This window comes from Passer domesticus, chromosome 1 (assembly GCF_036417665.1).
Source record: "Passer domesticus isolate bPasDom1 chromosome 1, bPasDom1.hap1, whole genome shotgun sequence".
In the NCBI taxonomy this organism is placed as follows: domain Eukaryota; kingdom Metazoa; phylum Chordata; class Aves; order Passeriformes; family Passeridae; genus Passer; species Passer domesticus.
In genome coordinates, this window is record NC_087474.1 from 101,534,179 (window position 1) to 101,551,112 (window position 16,934).

Here is a 16,934-nt window from a genome sequence, read left to right on the forward strand (position 1 = left end):
TAAGTGATCACAGGTTAATACATCTATAATGCAAAGATTCATTTCAAAATTACAGCAGCTGAGCAGTTATTTCTTAAATGATAATGGCAGCACAAGCCTGCCACACTCAGAACACTGCAGGAGCTTCAAAAACTGCAGGGATGCAAGGCTAATGAAGAAACTCTAAAGCTAATACACCATCAACATTTGATAACGTTCATCAGAGATTAATTTTCTTTAACATTTGCTTTCAAAGAGCACCAAATGGTTGTAACTGGAGTGTTCTGTCATACAACCATACAAACTCTCAGATTTTCCAAAAATCTAGGAAAAAATAAAGTTTTTAAAATACGCAAGATGCCATACAGCCATACAGGCACAATGCCTGTAACACTCAAAGGCTGGAGCATGTTCCAGTATTACAAAATTCTCCATGTCCACAACCCAACAAGTATTTACAGATTTCAAAATGATACCCCTATGCAATGGTATCCTCTGCCTTTAGGCACATTGGCAGACATGTGAAGCAATGACTGATTATGATTTTCATAAAGCCACTTTACAAGTCTCACAGAAGTTTGTTTCCACATCTAAAAGTTAGTGTTAATATCACACTTATATTAATACTGTCAAATCAGAAAGCACAACAGTATGTGTAATAGAGAAGGAACAAACAAAATCTGTGTATACCTTCTAATATCTTCAGAATAGAGGCAGCTTTGAATTAATAATTTAACAGAGAAACAGAAGGACTTACTTCTCCAACTTCATTTCAGCCAAAAGCAGCTAACCAAGTGATTGATGCATGGAGATAAAAACCAACCCCTTCTGATGAGCCATTTGTCTACACACTTGCTATGAAAGTAGTGTGTCAAAGCGACACTTGAAATGTGTGTGCCTTGGGCAGGTTTTTCATTTAAACCTATTTATATCTTCTGTCCTGCAGGTATAATCAGACCTTATTTACTTAAGCTATTAATACATGACGGGGAACAAGGGGGTGGGGGGAAAGTGAAAGTTCTGCAACAGTTTTCACAAATTTTTAGAAGGTCTTGTTTGTCTTTCTTACCCAGACATGTTTTTTATTCTGTCAGTCTGGCTGATTATAAGTTTGCAAAGAGCTTCCTAAACATTTCCAGGAAATAAAAAAATACAGTGCAAGCATAAAAGAAGCACCGATTAAAAAAAGACACATGGTGCTTCTTCAGTTGTACACTTTTCACAGGAAGAAAAAAAAAGGGTTTTTTTTCCCTAACCTCTTTCATATAAATTCACCCTAAGAAAATCCCCTTGTTTCTCAATTCTTTGTCATGAAAAAATCAGCAGCCTTCAAAGGGCCTGAAGCCAGACATCTTATACTTACACTTGGCCACTATGTTTAAATCACACATGGCAACACATGGAGAGGTCTTATCAACTGTGCATGATGCAGAATGCAAGAATTGGCCTTGCAATTAGCATTTGCATGAGAAGCATATCAGAAACTTGTCTTGTTGCAGCACTGACATATCAAAATACAGTTTTTGGCAATGTCTGTAAAATTCAACAAAAATGCCAACTTACACTTCAACAAGGACAAGAGTACAAACTGCCTGTGTTAAAAAATGGTGAAAAAAAGAGTGAACTGCAAATGGAACATCAACTGTATTACCTATGTACAAGGTAAACCCTTTCTCTCCACCCACCACATGGCATCCTCATAGTACAGCTTTATCAGCAAACCTACTTTCTGAAAGTCTTGATTTACGCTGTTCAAGCAAGTTCATGTCCTTCACAGACTGCACTGATTAACCAATATCTTTAAACTCACTGAGTTAGCACATGCAATTAAACATAACAGTAGAGCTAAAGGAAGCCTATAAAGAATTCAAATAACAATTAATTAGGGGAATTTGGAACTCAGGATGTCAAATATCTGCATTTTATCTATCTCTTTTTTCTCTAGGCAGGATTGATCTTGAATCACACATTCAACTTGATGACCCCTGGTTCATGGACACAAACCAGGAACTTCTCTTTTGTCACTGGACAGCTCCAGCTCAAAAAGCTTTTTGGCATATGCTGATGAATGATGCCAGGAAAGCACTACTATGATACACCACAGTTTTTAAATTTTTTCTTCCTGGAGCCATCTTTCATGTATTCTTGCAGTCTTGGCAATGACAATTTACTGCCTGAAAAAAAGCATTTCTATCTTCTTGTGTTTAACCAACACTGTGATCTTGATGGTTTCTGAGAAGGTTTGTAATTCTTGCAGTTAAGGACAAAAGGCTAAGCAGCCGTCCCACAATACACATCCTCAGTCCTTTTAACATCAGATTAACTTCCACAGGACATTTTTGAAGCGGATTAGTCAAGCCATGTAGGGTTTGAGAGGTAAGGCAAGGTGTCCTGCAGATCAGAGGCCTTTGTAGTGTTGTGACATACACAGCTCAAACGGAATGAAAAATTTAGGTCAGAGAAAAAGCGCATCACAGAAATTACCAAAAAGCACTAACAGCTTCTGTCCTATCTCCTAGGCAGAGGTGAATGCTGTCACCAGAACAAAAGCAGTCCAGGCCAATACACCAGACAGCTGAGAGCGGCATGGACACTCTGAGACCATTCACATCCAGCTGGACTTTGCAAAGATGCCCCTCCCCGAAGCTTTCTGCTCTCAGCTCATCCTATGCTCCCCCATCACTGCCTCTTCACTTCCACCAACACTAGTCAGGCAAATAACTCCTTCCAAACCAATTCAGTCAAATTGAGCCAGATTATCTTAAACATTACCAGAAGCAGCTTTTCGCTAATGCATATTTTAACTGAAAAGAATTACAAAGATAACATTTGCTGCCCAGCTGGCAGGGAAAGGGTCCCAAGTTTTTGGGATAAATTAATATAATAATATCTTTCATGAGCACAGGCAACTGTGCAGCATTCACCTGCTCAAATTCCTCATACCATAAGAGATACTCAACATGACAGGAAGAGAACCTTAATGAACCTTAAAATTTGGTGCTTCTCATCTTTTCTAATCTCTGGGGATATATTCAATGTCCCACACTATTCTCTTTTTTCTGTCAAACCAATACTGTCTTCTCTAGTAGTTACATCCATCCTTTTTTTTTCTTCCCTGCTGCCCTCCACCATAGGTCAGAAGGGAAAAAAATTAATCAGAATCAACTGTGTTTCAAAAAATCACCTTCTGTTTGAAAACACATCTGTACCACACCTTCCTAACACTGGCAAAATCTGAGCAAGCACAACAACAACCAAGAGCATCACATGGAACAAAGTGAAAGATCAGAGCTAAATGGCTCCTGCAGCTGAATATGTACTTCAATCCACTGCATCTGACTTAACCATCAGGCTCTTCTCAAAGGTGCCAAACAAAAAGAGGCCACAGGCGAGAAATGAGGGACAGAAAGTTCCACCTCAACATGAGGAACTTCTTTACTGTGCAGGTGACCATGCACAGGAACAGGCTGCCCAGAGATCTTGTGGAGTCTTCACCATTGGAAAAAGAACTATCTGGATGCATCCTGCATCCATGTGCTGTAGGATGACCCTACTTGAGCAGGGAGGTTGGACCAAATGACCCACAGTGGTCCCTCCCAACCTGACCCATTCTCTGATTCTGTGATATTGTACCACCCTCTTCAATACTGAATTGCCTTAACAAAAAATACTCCAAAACTAAGTACACTAAGCTTTCTGCTGTTGCACTTGTCACTCTTCTCTCCCTTAGCTTCCCCCAGAGTGTATCAAAAGCTTTGCATCCCAATCTCACTAACTCTTCTTTGTATCCCCCATCTCCAATTTTGCCATCAACTCCTGTCCATTAGATACTCCCCATTCCCCTTCCCTTCAGAAGGCGGGTTCCCAACAATACAAGGATACATCTGTGCACCTACATCCATATTAAGATTGCAAAATAGGTAGTGAACATGTGTCTAGGTGTCTGCTATGGATAAGTTATTTGTATTTTAACACATATTAGTTAGGAAGATGACACTTTGAAAAGAGCCCTTTCTTTAATTAAGCCAAATAAACACCAACATTCTGCTAGAATTACAGAATAGACTATCTAGACTAGGCCTATCTATCTAGGCCTATCTTGACTTTAAAACACTTTTAAATTTCATGGAACTTTTCTATTTCATGTCTGAAAATTTCAACACAGTTCAAATCCAGATAAATCAAAAGAAGGGTGACAGTGCTTCACAATTTCCTTCAGCCCGCAGAACCTGTTAGTCACAGGTTGGGTGACATACAACAAAAAGACTCATTTCACTTAGGACTCCTGGAAACAGCTGCCATTGTCTCCTCCCCTGAAAGGAGGACATAGCTCTGTGCAATAGGTTTCTCCTCCCAAACACTGCAACAGGTTCTGTTTCATTATGACTGTTGCAATAATGCAGTCCCAAAGGAACAGTGCTCACACAAGCCTATAATCCCATTTTACTGTGAAGCAGTTTTGTTCATAAGCCACAAAGAAAGAAATACATCCCAAAAAAACGCTGACAGAAGCTAAACAACTGTGACATTCCCAGAGCAAAAAATATGATTAATAGCCTCAACTGTGAGATAGAAAGAACATTTTATGAATGTGTGACCATCACAAAACTCATTCTTCTAGTATCAATAATGTACAATGGGGAAAAAAAAGAAGAAAGCAAAATTCTTTCCCCTTCCTTTTAAATATGAGGCACTCATATAACAAAAATGCAAACTATGTTCTAGGCACAGGAGAAAATGAAATTAAATTCTTACTTTAGAGGCTCAGGAGGGAGTTTAGTTCCTGAAAGGTTAATCTGCATCAAAGCAAGTGAGCTGCTGAAAAACTGTTTGAAGGAGGGAGGGACTTCTTTTCCTTTTCTGTAAGTAAACAAATTCATTAAGAAGTAGCATTTAGACACTCCTCATTCCAATAAATAGTGAATGCAAGCCATCAGAAATCTAATGATCTTTCACAGTTTAATTGCTCTACCTTTGGCAATTCTGTAATCAGTGGCTCTCAATTAGCTCAGAATTATAATGTCATCAAAATGTTGATTCAACAAACAATCCTCACAACTGCACTGCTACACAGAAGACATTACTATCTACCTCCTGTTTGGTGAACTACAAAGAATGATCATTTAGATCTGGTTAATAGTGAACTTACTTACATTTCACAAGCAGAAGATCAAACAGAACATTAACAAAACCCTGAAATTGCTTTTTCACCACTAGAAATAATTACTCAGTGCTAGAATACCCTGGCATCAATTAGGTGCCATCTCTGATAAGGACCCAAAGCTTCAATCTGAAGAAAAGGGAACCTAATATTTCCTGCAATACAAGTACTCTAAAAAGGAAATGTTCAATGTCAAAGACTTTCAAAGGGAGTTCCTCCCAGAAGAAGACAAAACAGGAAAATAAGCATTTGAACCCATCATCAAATCATGAAAAATACAAACTTTAAAAATTATATATAAAGAGGACTCAGGTCAGCCAGACTTCAAAGTGTGATGCTTTGCCCTTTAGAGACATAAGATATATACAGATTTTCTGCTGCATCAGTATCACACAAACACTTATTAGACAAGGTAGCTTACTTTACAGACCTTTAGGAAAGAGCAGAAAGGGAAAGAAAATATTTTGCTCAGAATAAGTAGTACCTACTTCACTGAGCACTAAGCTAAGGCTTTATAAAAAAAAAGTCTTAGATTTATTCTTAAAAAGAAAGGTGCTACATAAGCGCAAAAAATTATAAACCAAAATACTGCAGGAGTTGAGGGTAATGACATTTAAATTGTACCTGTGAGAAAACAGAGTCCTTGAGAGGCTAAGGACAGCTAGATGCTGAAGACATCCACGAAGGAGGGCTCCACACACCTGGTTCAAAATAAGGGCAAACCATTTTACTTTACATTAACCCAAAAGAGTACCTAGGGATAGAAGGTGGGGAATGTTTCCTTGGTATTGAAATAGCAACAAAAATGGTCTTTACCATATCTAGTGCACACTCTGTGTTGGACAAATCCAGGTGAACAAGGGCATTCGGCTGGGCCAAAAAATTGTACAGGCTCTATAATTATTTGACAGAAAGAATTACAGATGTTAATTTCTATATTATGACAACTGTTACTGGATCACTACCTGTCATTGCATTTTTAGCTTTTACTATAAAATCACCTGAAGCTTCACCTAATCAATCCAATCTGTTTTACTTTTGTAGGCTTTCTTTTTTTTTTTTTTTTTTTAATAGTGGGAAAATGGAGCTCAGACTACACTTCCCCAACATTTCTCTCAAAGCACAGGTCTTGAGTTACTGCATTTAACTTTTGCAGCAGATGATAATTAAACAGTGATTTGTGGTGTCATTCAGATTGCCGTTACATTTCAGAAAGGCTAATTGGTTTGTAAGTTAAAGCCAGTCCCTTTAACCATGAGGGAAGTAACTAATTTGCACCTGAAGTTCTTAATATCAGCTGCACATTAAAGGTTTAAGGGAGAATATAGAACCTTAGCAAGATTTTAACATTGATGTCTTCAGTACTGTCTAGAATATCTCATGTAAATGTTAGCGTATGTAAAACTTCTTACTATACACTGTTTCATTTTGGGCTCTTTTTATTCTCAGAGAGCAACACAGAAAGATAAAAGTGTGACCTAATTCAGAGAAAAGTGTAAAGCTCAACTCCACATGAAATCCAGCCAAACAGTGCACACATAACATTTCTAAAATAGATCTATCTTCCCAAAAATTAGGTCATTTAGCCCCTATAACTACAATGCAAGAGAAGTACTCACTTTCAAAATTTCCGTGTTTTCCTAGGGTTTATTTTAATTGATAAATAACAGGATTTTCTTGCTCCTATTAGAAAACTGATTCCACAGATTAAGACATCTCAGTATTAATAATCTTTACCTTTGAACCATCCCTCTGACAGGCTAAGAAAAGCCCCACTTTCCAAATTTATTTCTTAAAATATTCTAGGTAGACCTTAGGTTTTTTTAAACACTCCCTGCCAAAGATTTATTTATTACATTTTATTTTACCTTTTGTTTTTACATTATTTACTATGTTATTCTCTCAAAGTAATGCACTGTGTGTCTTTACTTACATTTAACTATTTATTTGCTACCTTTAAAACCCTGTTGTCCCACTGATCCTTTCACCTCATGTCTGAAAAGGCTAGTTCTCTGAATATGCTGATTAACCTGCAAGTAAGATTTGTGAAAAAGCCATAAAGTCATATCTGACTGCACTTTAAATTATGAGATTGGTTGACCGTAGTTTTGCATCTCCTAGATGTTCAATACTTAGAATTCAAAACCTGACAGTTACATGCACATAACTTTTGATGTGAAAGAGAAATGCAAATGTAACAGTCAAAAAGTGAATATATACAAATTGAAAAGTAAGTGGATTTCATTATGGAGGAAATAGAGCTCCACCTTCATGGCAACTGATAAATTGAACAAAAGGGTTTAAAAACTAATTACATTCTTCAAAGAATCATGGGTTCCAACAGTACATGTCAAGGAGGTGCACAAATTTATTTATAGAAACAAAAATATTGAAAAACAGAAATTAATTATTTACAAATAAAAAGAAATCATTTGCATCCAACTTTCCGAGGAAAAATTTGTAATGCTCTTATTATTAAAAATATGATGAGGGCTTTTTAATGGCATTTTGTCACTTTCAAACAGAACTCAAAGAAAATAGTAAGTCCACTGGAAAAAAAGTGGTATCCTTGCACTTTTCTCATGTATCAGCAGAAGCCAAAGGCTAAAGGCATGAACTAAAATTATGTGGATTTTTTTTTAGTTGTGTGGGGCAGTTCTCTGACTTTATACCAAAGAGCAGAAATAAAACTGTTATTTTCTATGCCTACTAAAACTGTACAGAAGTAAAGTCCAAAAAAAGACCTAAACCGAAAGGATTTTGTCTTTCTCTCAACCGTGAGTTAACACACGCATTCGTTATCTCCGCGGTGCGAGGAAAGCGCTTACTGAGAGATCATCTCCGCGGAGCGCGTTCCCTGAGAGGTCGAGATAGACGAGCGTGTTGGCGATCAGCGAGTTGGCACTCAGTGACTGGGAAAGGCTGTTCACCCCTGCCAAAAGAGAGGTCACAACTCAGCTGAGCCAGCTCCACACAAAACTGGCCCAGAGCCTGCAAGTGCACAATTTCAGTGAACACAGACACGCACAAATGTTTAATGACCTGCTATTGCCATCACTGTACTGCAGCTGAGGAATACAGATTACCAGGAAGATATGAGACCTTTCCCTGGCACAGCATGCCCAGTTCCACCTCCCAACCATGCTCTCTCAGCTTCCCTGATGGAGCCACAGCCACAGTGTGTTATACATCCCAGATCCAGGATGTATCCAGATCCATTTTCAAACAGATTTTAAAAACACAGTTTATTCCATAATGTTAAGACAGTGTCTTCCTACAAACAATTATATTTAGATAAAAATATCTGTGGAAGTAGATGTAAGCATCTGTGGAAGACCAAGTACATTAACAATTATAATTGCTGGAACTTCAAAAGCGACTGGCACGACCTAGAAATTAAAAATATTTCAATTAATGTATTTGCCTGTTATTTCATAAAAATAGTTAATTAAAAGTACCAAGAGATGCATAAAGATTCTCAGTTGCTTATCAGAACACATATTTTTCACATTAAAATTAAAAAGCTCACATTGGGAACAAACCAATCAGGGCTTTCTTCCATTGAAACTTTTCAGCTTTTCAAAATACAAATTAGGACATGGCTATTTCTGATTCCTTCAAATCTAACTTTCATCTGAGGGCTCTGCAGCTTATCATCAACTGCTCCATTTATTGTTGCCTTTCAAGCACTACATGCATGTGTTTCTTACATGTATAAGTGTCACTGTGTCCTTTAGTTGACGCAGCAGTTTTTTTCTAAGTGCCTGGTCAAATCTATGCACAAGGCAAGTGATCTACTACACAGCATTCAATGATTTCTCAGAGCTGGTCAGTGAAATTGGATGGGCATTCAATGGGTGAAACACATTCAGTCTTCACTTAAAAACTTATGAAACTGATTTGCCAGGAAGGATGTGGAAGAAACAGCTAGCAAGCTACTGAAGACAAAAGTACCGACATCAGAGCTTTAATTTTCTGGGCTTTCAAATATTACGAAAGTCTCCCATATCAGTACTATGGCTCCTGGCTTCAGGAGGCTTTTGAAACTGGAGAGTATTAAAGCACAGCAACACTTTTGTCAAGTCTCAAATCATTTCTGCTTAGTGTCATTTTTCTTTTAGCTTGAGATGGTGTTGTTGAATCTACACCCTCTTGCTAAAGGTAAACTGCAAACTAATACTTTTTGAAATTTTCAAAGATCTCAAAGTTCTGTTTAAATATTACAGCTTTGGATCCACTTTAGTGAGTCTTCTCAACAACGTTTGCAAGCAACACCAAGAAGAAGGAACAAATGCAATTTTGTCCTGGTTGCTTGATGGTACCTAGTTATCAGTTGGGGTTCCAGCTGGGTTAAACTACCAGCAATTCAGCATGTACAACCAAGAACCAATTCTAGGAATTCAGAAGCAGTGTCTGAGTTCAAGGGAGAAGAGGAGCTATCAAACAATTCATAATATTGCTGCTTGTTTCATGCTTAAAAAGGGCCAACTGCTCAAAATCAGCCACATCAGTGAAGGCAAACAATGTGAATGAGGGATTTTTCTAATTTGCCTCTCGTTTGGACTCAAAAAAGCAAGCTTTATCTTTGAATGAGTATACTAGAATTTTCCATTTAACCATAATCTTCAAATCAATAAATTTATGTTTGAACTTCACACTACCTCATGCTATACTCTAACAGTAATCTCACTTTCATTTGCAGACAATCTTTTATGCTCTTTTACCACTCTCAGGAGGCTTAGACTGTTAATAGCTCTCAGGAACTTCAAGATACAATATTTGAAGAAAGATCAGCTGGGAAGTTACCACCTGAACTCCACGTGTCAATCTTGGAAACTTATCTCAAAGAGAAAGTACTTTTAAAATAAGGTACTTTTAAAATAATAAAACCTGTGAGGGTTTGTTCTGAATTTATGAAAAGCTTAAATTTATTTAAAAAAAAAAAGAAAAAAAAAAGGTTGGAGGAAAAAATACATGCACTTTGGAGTCTACTGAATCCAAGATCCAGGGTCTCTTTTAGACTTTCTCCACAGAAAGTATTACAAGTTCAAAAATAGCTTCCCAAGTTAAAACCAAATCATTACTGTCTTCTTAGGTTAGAGAGGAACTGACAGCTTTGCAGCAACCTGAGTTGCTTCAGGTCCTGAGGGTTGTAAGAATTCCCATTTTAAGACATGGCATATACTATTTTTAAGAAATACTGAGGAGCTTCCATGGGACAACATTAATGGTAACATGTTAATCTGAAGGTCATCAGTATTAGACATACTGGAAAATATTTTCAGCTTTTGCTTAAAGATCATCTTTAAAAAGGATGTTAAAATCCTTCAGATTCTTTTAATAACCCCAGAATTCTTTCACTGACAAGAGATGTGTGGGTGAACTTCATCAAGCTGGCATTTATCCTTTATGAAGAAGGAAATGTTGCTAGAATGTTCTCTCGACTCAAACTTCACAATCACTTGCTGAAATAATTCAGCTTACATGAAGAAAAATAGAGAATGAATGAACATACTAGAACTGCATAAATTTCTATTAAATTCACAAATATCTTACTTCAAGAGTACGTTACATTAGTCAAGATTCTTCACCGTCACCAAAAATTGAGTTAGCAGTAGAAAACAACAACCCCAGAGTTTAATATAAGTATTTTTAGTGTAAAACATTATTGAATAAATTCATGCTAGGGTTTACTGTTTAGTTAAGCATAATAAGAGCCATAGGCACTCATAATAACAAAAAGTCCTTTACCCCACCCATATTTCCCCAGGTCAATCCTTGAAGCTAAGGAGAATACAGAATATGCAGTTCACTGAGCAATTATAAACAGGATAAAAGGACATGGTTTCTATCTGTTATCTACTGATGTCCTTCATACTGTTAACTCAGTTCATCTTTTCCAGGTCATCAACATCTACAAAAAAGCAGCAGTCATGTCAGTGTGGTTTTTCTATTTTTAATATCCATTAGCTATACAGGAGACCCTGGGTTTGTGTGCCATCTGTATAAGAGGTCATTGCTCCTATTACTTGTAAAACAAAATTGCAAAAAATCCTGAAATCTTCTGGCTTCTGTTTCACTGCTGTGATCGCTTTTAAAATATACAACCATTTCAATTGCAATACCAAATCAGAAATTTGTAAATTATAAAAAAGGAGTCTTCAGTCAGAGCAAGTCACTCACCAACTATTGTCACAAGGCTTGGTTTCATAAAATAACTATGTACAAAACATTCGAAATTTCCCTACACATTTTTGCTTCAGACATTTTTTTGAAGTGCATATGAAACATATCTTTCCTGTCAATCCTAATTTCAGTCTTCCTTTACAATACAGGTTCAAACTTAACCCTTACAGAAGCAAGTCTGAGTTTGTCAAAGTGCTGAAGGGTACTCAGAACCCAGCCCAGGATTCAGCAACCCAGGACTGCAAAAAAAAGCAGCAGCACTGCTGAGAAAATATACGTAAATAATTAACAAAATTCATCATTTTATAGTCTGTTAAGAAAAAGTATTTTCTGTATGTAAGTCTTAAAGTTTTAGAAGAGAAAAAGAGGCATATTTATAAAACCTACCTTTAGGTGACAAGGAGGTTTTAGATAGATTTAAATGCTTCAGTCCCTTTGGAAGTTTGGCAAACTGGATGCTCAAAGATGACACACCTGTTGGGGGAGCAAAGACAAAACAGATGTTTTCAGGTGAGCTCTGTGACCTCAGGTTTTGCCAGCAAATCTCACCAGGGGCAAACTGCACCAGTGACACTTGAGGAGGAACCGCACTCACTGTGCAGGTGGACTCTGTCATTTTATGAACCTTTTACTGATATAATCAAGATCCCTGCTTTGCCAATCACTAAACAGATAAGAAACTGTTTTTAACCATCAGTAATCTTCCTTAATTAGTTTAAAAACTTTATAATACACATATACTTTTGGGAAGGAGTAAAAGTGAAGCTATTACACACACCAAGCAGTCAGCACTTGGAAAATCTGGAAGTTTTATGTTTCAGAAAAAAAACTAAATTAAAAAATCTAAGCATGAACTAAAACTCAACAATGCTGTTTCACACAGAACTTCAAACTATTTATATTTTCTTTTACAATGGAGGGTTGTCAAGGCAAGAAAGGCACCCACATTAGCTAACATCACCCTCTTTTTCTGAAGCAAACCCTAAGAACCTGAAACCTATACCAAGTCACAGTGACCACTTAATTCCCTTACAACAGCCTGCAGGCTACCAGCCAGGACACCAGCTTGGAAATGCCACAACTGCTTGCAATCCTAAACAGTAAAAACCTATTAAGATGCTGAGACTGGACTACCTCAGCACAAATTCAACAAAAGAAGAAAACCATAAGAAGGCACTTTTCATTAAAGCCTTTACACAGTGTGTCCAAGTTCCCCACTCCGCAAATTTAATGCTCCATTTGAAGCAAAAGATTGAAATTTGATTAAGAGGGCACATCCTAAATAACAATGCAACTAAGCTGTGATATATTTATTAGCGGAATAAATCAACATAAAAACTCCAGGCTTAACCTGAGGTGTGAAATACAGTTGTCTACAGCAATTCATTTCAAGAGAAAAGGGCACAGAGAAAGAGGGTAAAACCTTTTACTTGCTTGAAAACATAGTAAATTAAAAAGCTGATACCCTTTCCACATACACAGACATGAAACAGTCTGTGAAACTGTAGGTCACATACCTATGTTTACTCTCTTTTTATTCTGTCTTACTTATTGATAATGAAGCAGCCAGCTACCTTGCAGATACTGTGGTAGGGTCTTTTTAATGCTCTCTGCAAAAGCGTTGAGTGCAACACCCATGCAGCTCAAAACAATACACACTTGTTTATTTATATTGCTAAAGCATTAGACCCATGAGGCCTTGGAATAATTTATTGTAAAGCATAATGGTAACCATATCCCTTCACCAATTTTCAGCAAGAATGAGTCAAGTCATACTAACAGGATTTTCTTCCCTAGCTCTATAAGGACAATCACTACCACTAATGTAATTTTTGCTGTTAAGCATTTTTACTAAGACATACAGCACATAGTTTTACCTCTCCATCTTTGTATTTAGCTAACAATCAGCAGACTAATTATCGTTCTAGCCAAGCTGAACAATTTTCACATCTTACTAGCATAGGGGTTAAGCTATATTTATAAGATACAGGAATCAAGTGCAGAAAAGAAAAACTGCTTCTGGTTACTCTGGTCCTTGAACACCCTTTAGGTCACTCATTTTTGCTAATGGCATAACAGAGATAAGAGTTCACATGGCAGAAATGGAGTTAGGTGGATCCAGGCACACAGTTTTGAATATAGTATTACTAGGCTTCAGTATGCTTGTTTTGCATTATTTTTAACAAAATATGAGGTTAAATTCTGATCCTAGTAGAGCCAAAAGCAAAACCACCATCACTTCAGTGTGGCTAGATTTTTAAAGACAAGATTGATAGCAAACTTTCCAGGTGTTAGTCTCACAAATATTGACAGCACCATAAAGGACAGCCAAACACAAATTAAGAGACTGGTTTCAGTAAAAAAATCACTGCATATAAACACTGCACTGTATTTGAACTGAAGACAAGTCCTATGCTTTAGGTAAACTAAAACCGCTTCCCATGCTGTTGGAATACAGACAGTTGCATTAATATGGAATAATATCATGCCTTCAGTTATTGGTACTAAGCAATATGTAACAGCCTAGTGATGTTTGTGTTCATACAGGGTCCAATATGTTCTTCTCCAGAAAACAAACTCTGCAAATAACTGCAAAATAATCTAATGTAGTTCCAGTTCTTGCAGACGATTTTTCAAAAGGTATTTTCCAAATTCCATCTGTTTATATGAATCTCCACTTTAATTTGTGAAGTCCTTCCTACCGCTCCAGTTTACCAAAGTCAAATCTACCTTGCACCCAGGGAATTTTCTTGAACTGACAAGTTGCATTATTTGCACTTTACAATTATAATTAATGTCTAAGTACTCTATAACCTATCTCATTCTAATGAAAAGGTCAAATCTTAATTGCATATTTGATAGGAGAGGCTGAGATAATGAAAAAACCCTACTAATTTCTCCAAGTTGTAGTTTCTGCATTCCACTTTTGTTTTATGTGTGGATATTGCTGAATGGCTTGAATCTATAGGTTTGTTCCAAAGAAAGCACCCCCAAGGATATGTTTAAAAAACGAAAAAAGATCTCCTTCAGTGTAGAGTACCCAATGTTTGGTCAATTGTTTTGCTTCCAGGATAAAAATTAGTTCCTTTGAAAAAAAAAAACAACCTTTCAAATAACACAACCTAAATACACTTCTTCAAAAGCAGAATCAACAATGTAGCAGCCTTTTTCCAGCTTACAACAGAAATTTCTGTAAAATGCAGAAGGCCTGCAGCACATTGTAACAATAATGTTCTTCAGCGAAGCACTGGCTTTCATGTGATGAGAATTCTTAACGAGGACAAGCAATAATCAGCAGGCAAGAAGTAATCAGAAGAGTTAAAGCAATTCATGTGAACAATTTCAAATAAAAAACTACTCAGAATAGGTTAAAAACATAAACATTATCATACTTGCTTCTAGTCAAAAGAAAAGTGATACAGATATAGAAGGGGGAAAAAGGAAAAAAAAAACCCTTCCCAGCTATTTTTCTCCTCACTGAACCAGCAAGAAAGAAGGGACACCTACAAAATTCTGTGTTGACAACATTCTGAGTCCATCAGATTGTAATCAGAATGAACAGCTTTTCTATTTTGAATCATGACAGCAAAGAGAACAGAAAATTTCCCCCAAACAAATCAAATAAAACAAGAAAACGTTCATTATGTAAAATTCATATTTTTCTTCTGGCCCAACAGGAGCACAAGATAGTCTGATCCCAGAACACTGTGTGCCTGAAATGCATTAAGTGAAGCAAATGGAAATCTCACATGGGCAGCGCTGAGGGGTCAACTCCAGACTGAAAGAATGTAACCTTATTTTAAAAATAAATGCCTCTTGGGTGAAAAAAGAGTAGACAAGGGAGAGGAATGACTTGATATGTACTGAAATCATGCCTAGGGGTGCCTAGTCTGAGAAAAGCTGAGCTGTTCAGCTTGATTTTCCATCTTGTGGAGTCAACAGCATTTTGCTCCATAGGAATGCCAGTTATGCCAGTATTATTGAACATCACCAAGACCTCACAACAGGGCAAGGCCACCACAGAGCTGAGAAATAGGGGCAATTTTCATACTGAAAAGAAATATGGCATTACAGCTGAAATAAAAACATAAAACCATCAGAAAAATGCAATCCAAGATGCAAAGCTGCCTTGTGCTTCATCTTTCAGCTGATTACACTGCTTTGAAAATTGCACACCCCTTAAAAACTAGAGGGATTCTTTTACAATCTAGTCCTAAACAATCACTGCGTGCTATCTTTCTTTAAAATCCTGGGTTAGTTTAAGACATTTAAATATTTCTCAACACACCAATGGATAGGCATAAGTCAAAAAGAAGGGCAATTCTCAGTCATTTGGGAACAACAGAAATTTACAGTAGCATTATGTACAAAACAATAACCTATTCTTCAGGTAAAGCTGAATGGAGCAGCAATAATCCTCCTATTATATTTCTAGAAAGGGAAAAATGTAAATGTTACAGTACCTCTATCTTCGAGTGGATTGCTAGCAAGGTTGATTGTATGGAGTCCTGAGTTGGGATTATGCGCCAGGGCACTGGCTAGTTTCTGTGCAAAATCCCTGCAACAAAAAAAGAGGGAGAAGGAATCTTGTTATCTCCTCTGCTAACAGCACAAACAAAGACTTAAAAGCATCAAGGGATTACTAGATACAAGTGGCCTTTGCTAGTGCAGAGCACTAACTGATTCCTCCTGGTTCTAAACAAGGCTTATCTGGCTAATTTGCTATCTTTCACGGGGAGTTGCTTTGTTATTTATTCATTATGTGACCTAAGAGACTGAAGGGTATACAATCAAAGCCTAAAGTGCTTTTGACAGAGATCTGAAGCTATAAAAACAGGAGTTACACAGAATAACTCAAAACTTGACTACATCTTCCACCTCTCTGCATGCCACAGGACTTGGAGATTGACATCAACTTGTGCACCACCCCCTCCTTCACTCACAAGCCATCCTGCTCGCTTGCAGCAGCTTTCTGCCAATAGTCACTCAAACAGATGGGCTTTGCAGCATATCCAGAAGTATTTCTAACCTAATAAAACAGCAGGAAGAGCTCTCTCAAAGAGCAGCAGCACACTGATGAGCTGGTCTTTTGCCTCTTTTTACAGTGAGAAGCATCAAAGGGCATGACTGGCTGATCACAGTCCCAGCAATGGATCCAAAAGAGATGCAGAGTATCAGTTCTGTAATGCTGACAACAGCCAGGCCAGGCAGCACAGAGAGCTCTGAAGCAACTTGAACCAACTACGGCTGGTAGATGCAGTAGCATGACCTCTGCTCCAAAGCCACATTAGAGGCAAGGGAGCACTGCCCCACCTGAAAGTGCTTTGCTGCAGCTGGACTGCCACCACACACAGCACTAAGCTGAAAGCTAGCTTGGGTTTTGTTGCACACCACACTGTCACACTTGGGTGGAGATACATTCCTTGCATGAAGTCAGAAGGCTGATGTCTTATTAGCTGTAAGACAAATCCTCAAACCTGTTCTCGTACCAGCTGAGAAGTTATGATGTGATAAGGGACTAGACCTACTGTGGGCTTTTGATAAAGTGAGGCTGTAACCTCAGTGTTCTTACTTCACCTAAGTTAGAAACCAAGATAGAAAGCAAAAC

At 37.5% G+C, this 16,934-nt stretch overlaps 1 protein-coding gene across 5 annotated transcripts in view; it reads right to left on the bottom strand.

Moving 5' to 3' along the window:
• Positions 1-16,934, bottom strand: part of CARMIL1 (capping protein regulator and myosin 1 linker 1) — a 190,001-nt gene that overhangs the window by 73,069 nt on the left and 99,998 nt on the right. For all 5 annotated transcript variants that reach the window (XM_064431730.1, XM_064431736.1, XM_064431731.1 and 2 more), the window contains 6 exons: positions 15,790-15,884; positions 11,714-11,800; positions 7,969-8,072; positions 5,957-6,034; positions 5,765-5,841; positions 4,735-4,839 (listed from right to left, as the gene is read on the bottom strand). In XM_064431730.1, the coding sequence (XP_064287800.1) occupies positions 4,735-4,839; positions 5,765-5,841; positions 5,957-6,034; positions 7,969-8,072; positions 11,714-11,800; positions 15,790-15,884 (546 nt within the window). The remainder of the gene's footprint in view (positions 1-4,734; positions 4,840-5,764; positions 5,842-5,956; positions 6,035-7,968; positions 8,073-11,713; positions 11,801-15,789; positions 15,885-16,934) is intronic.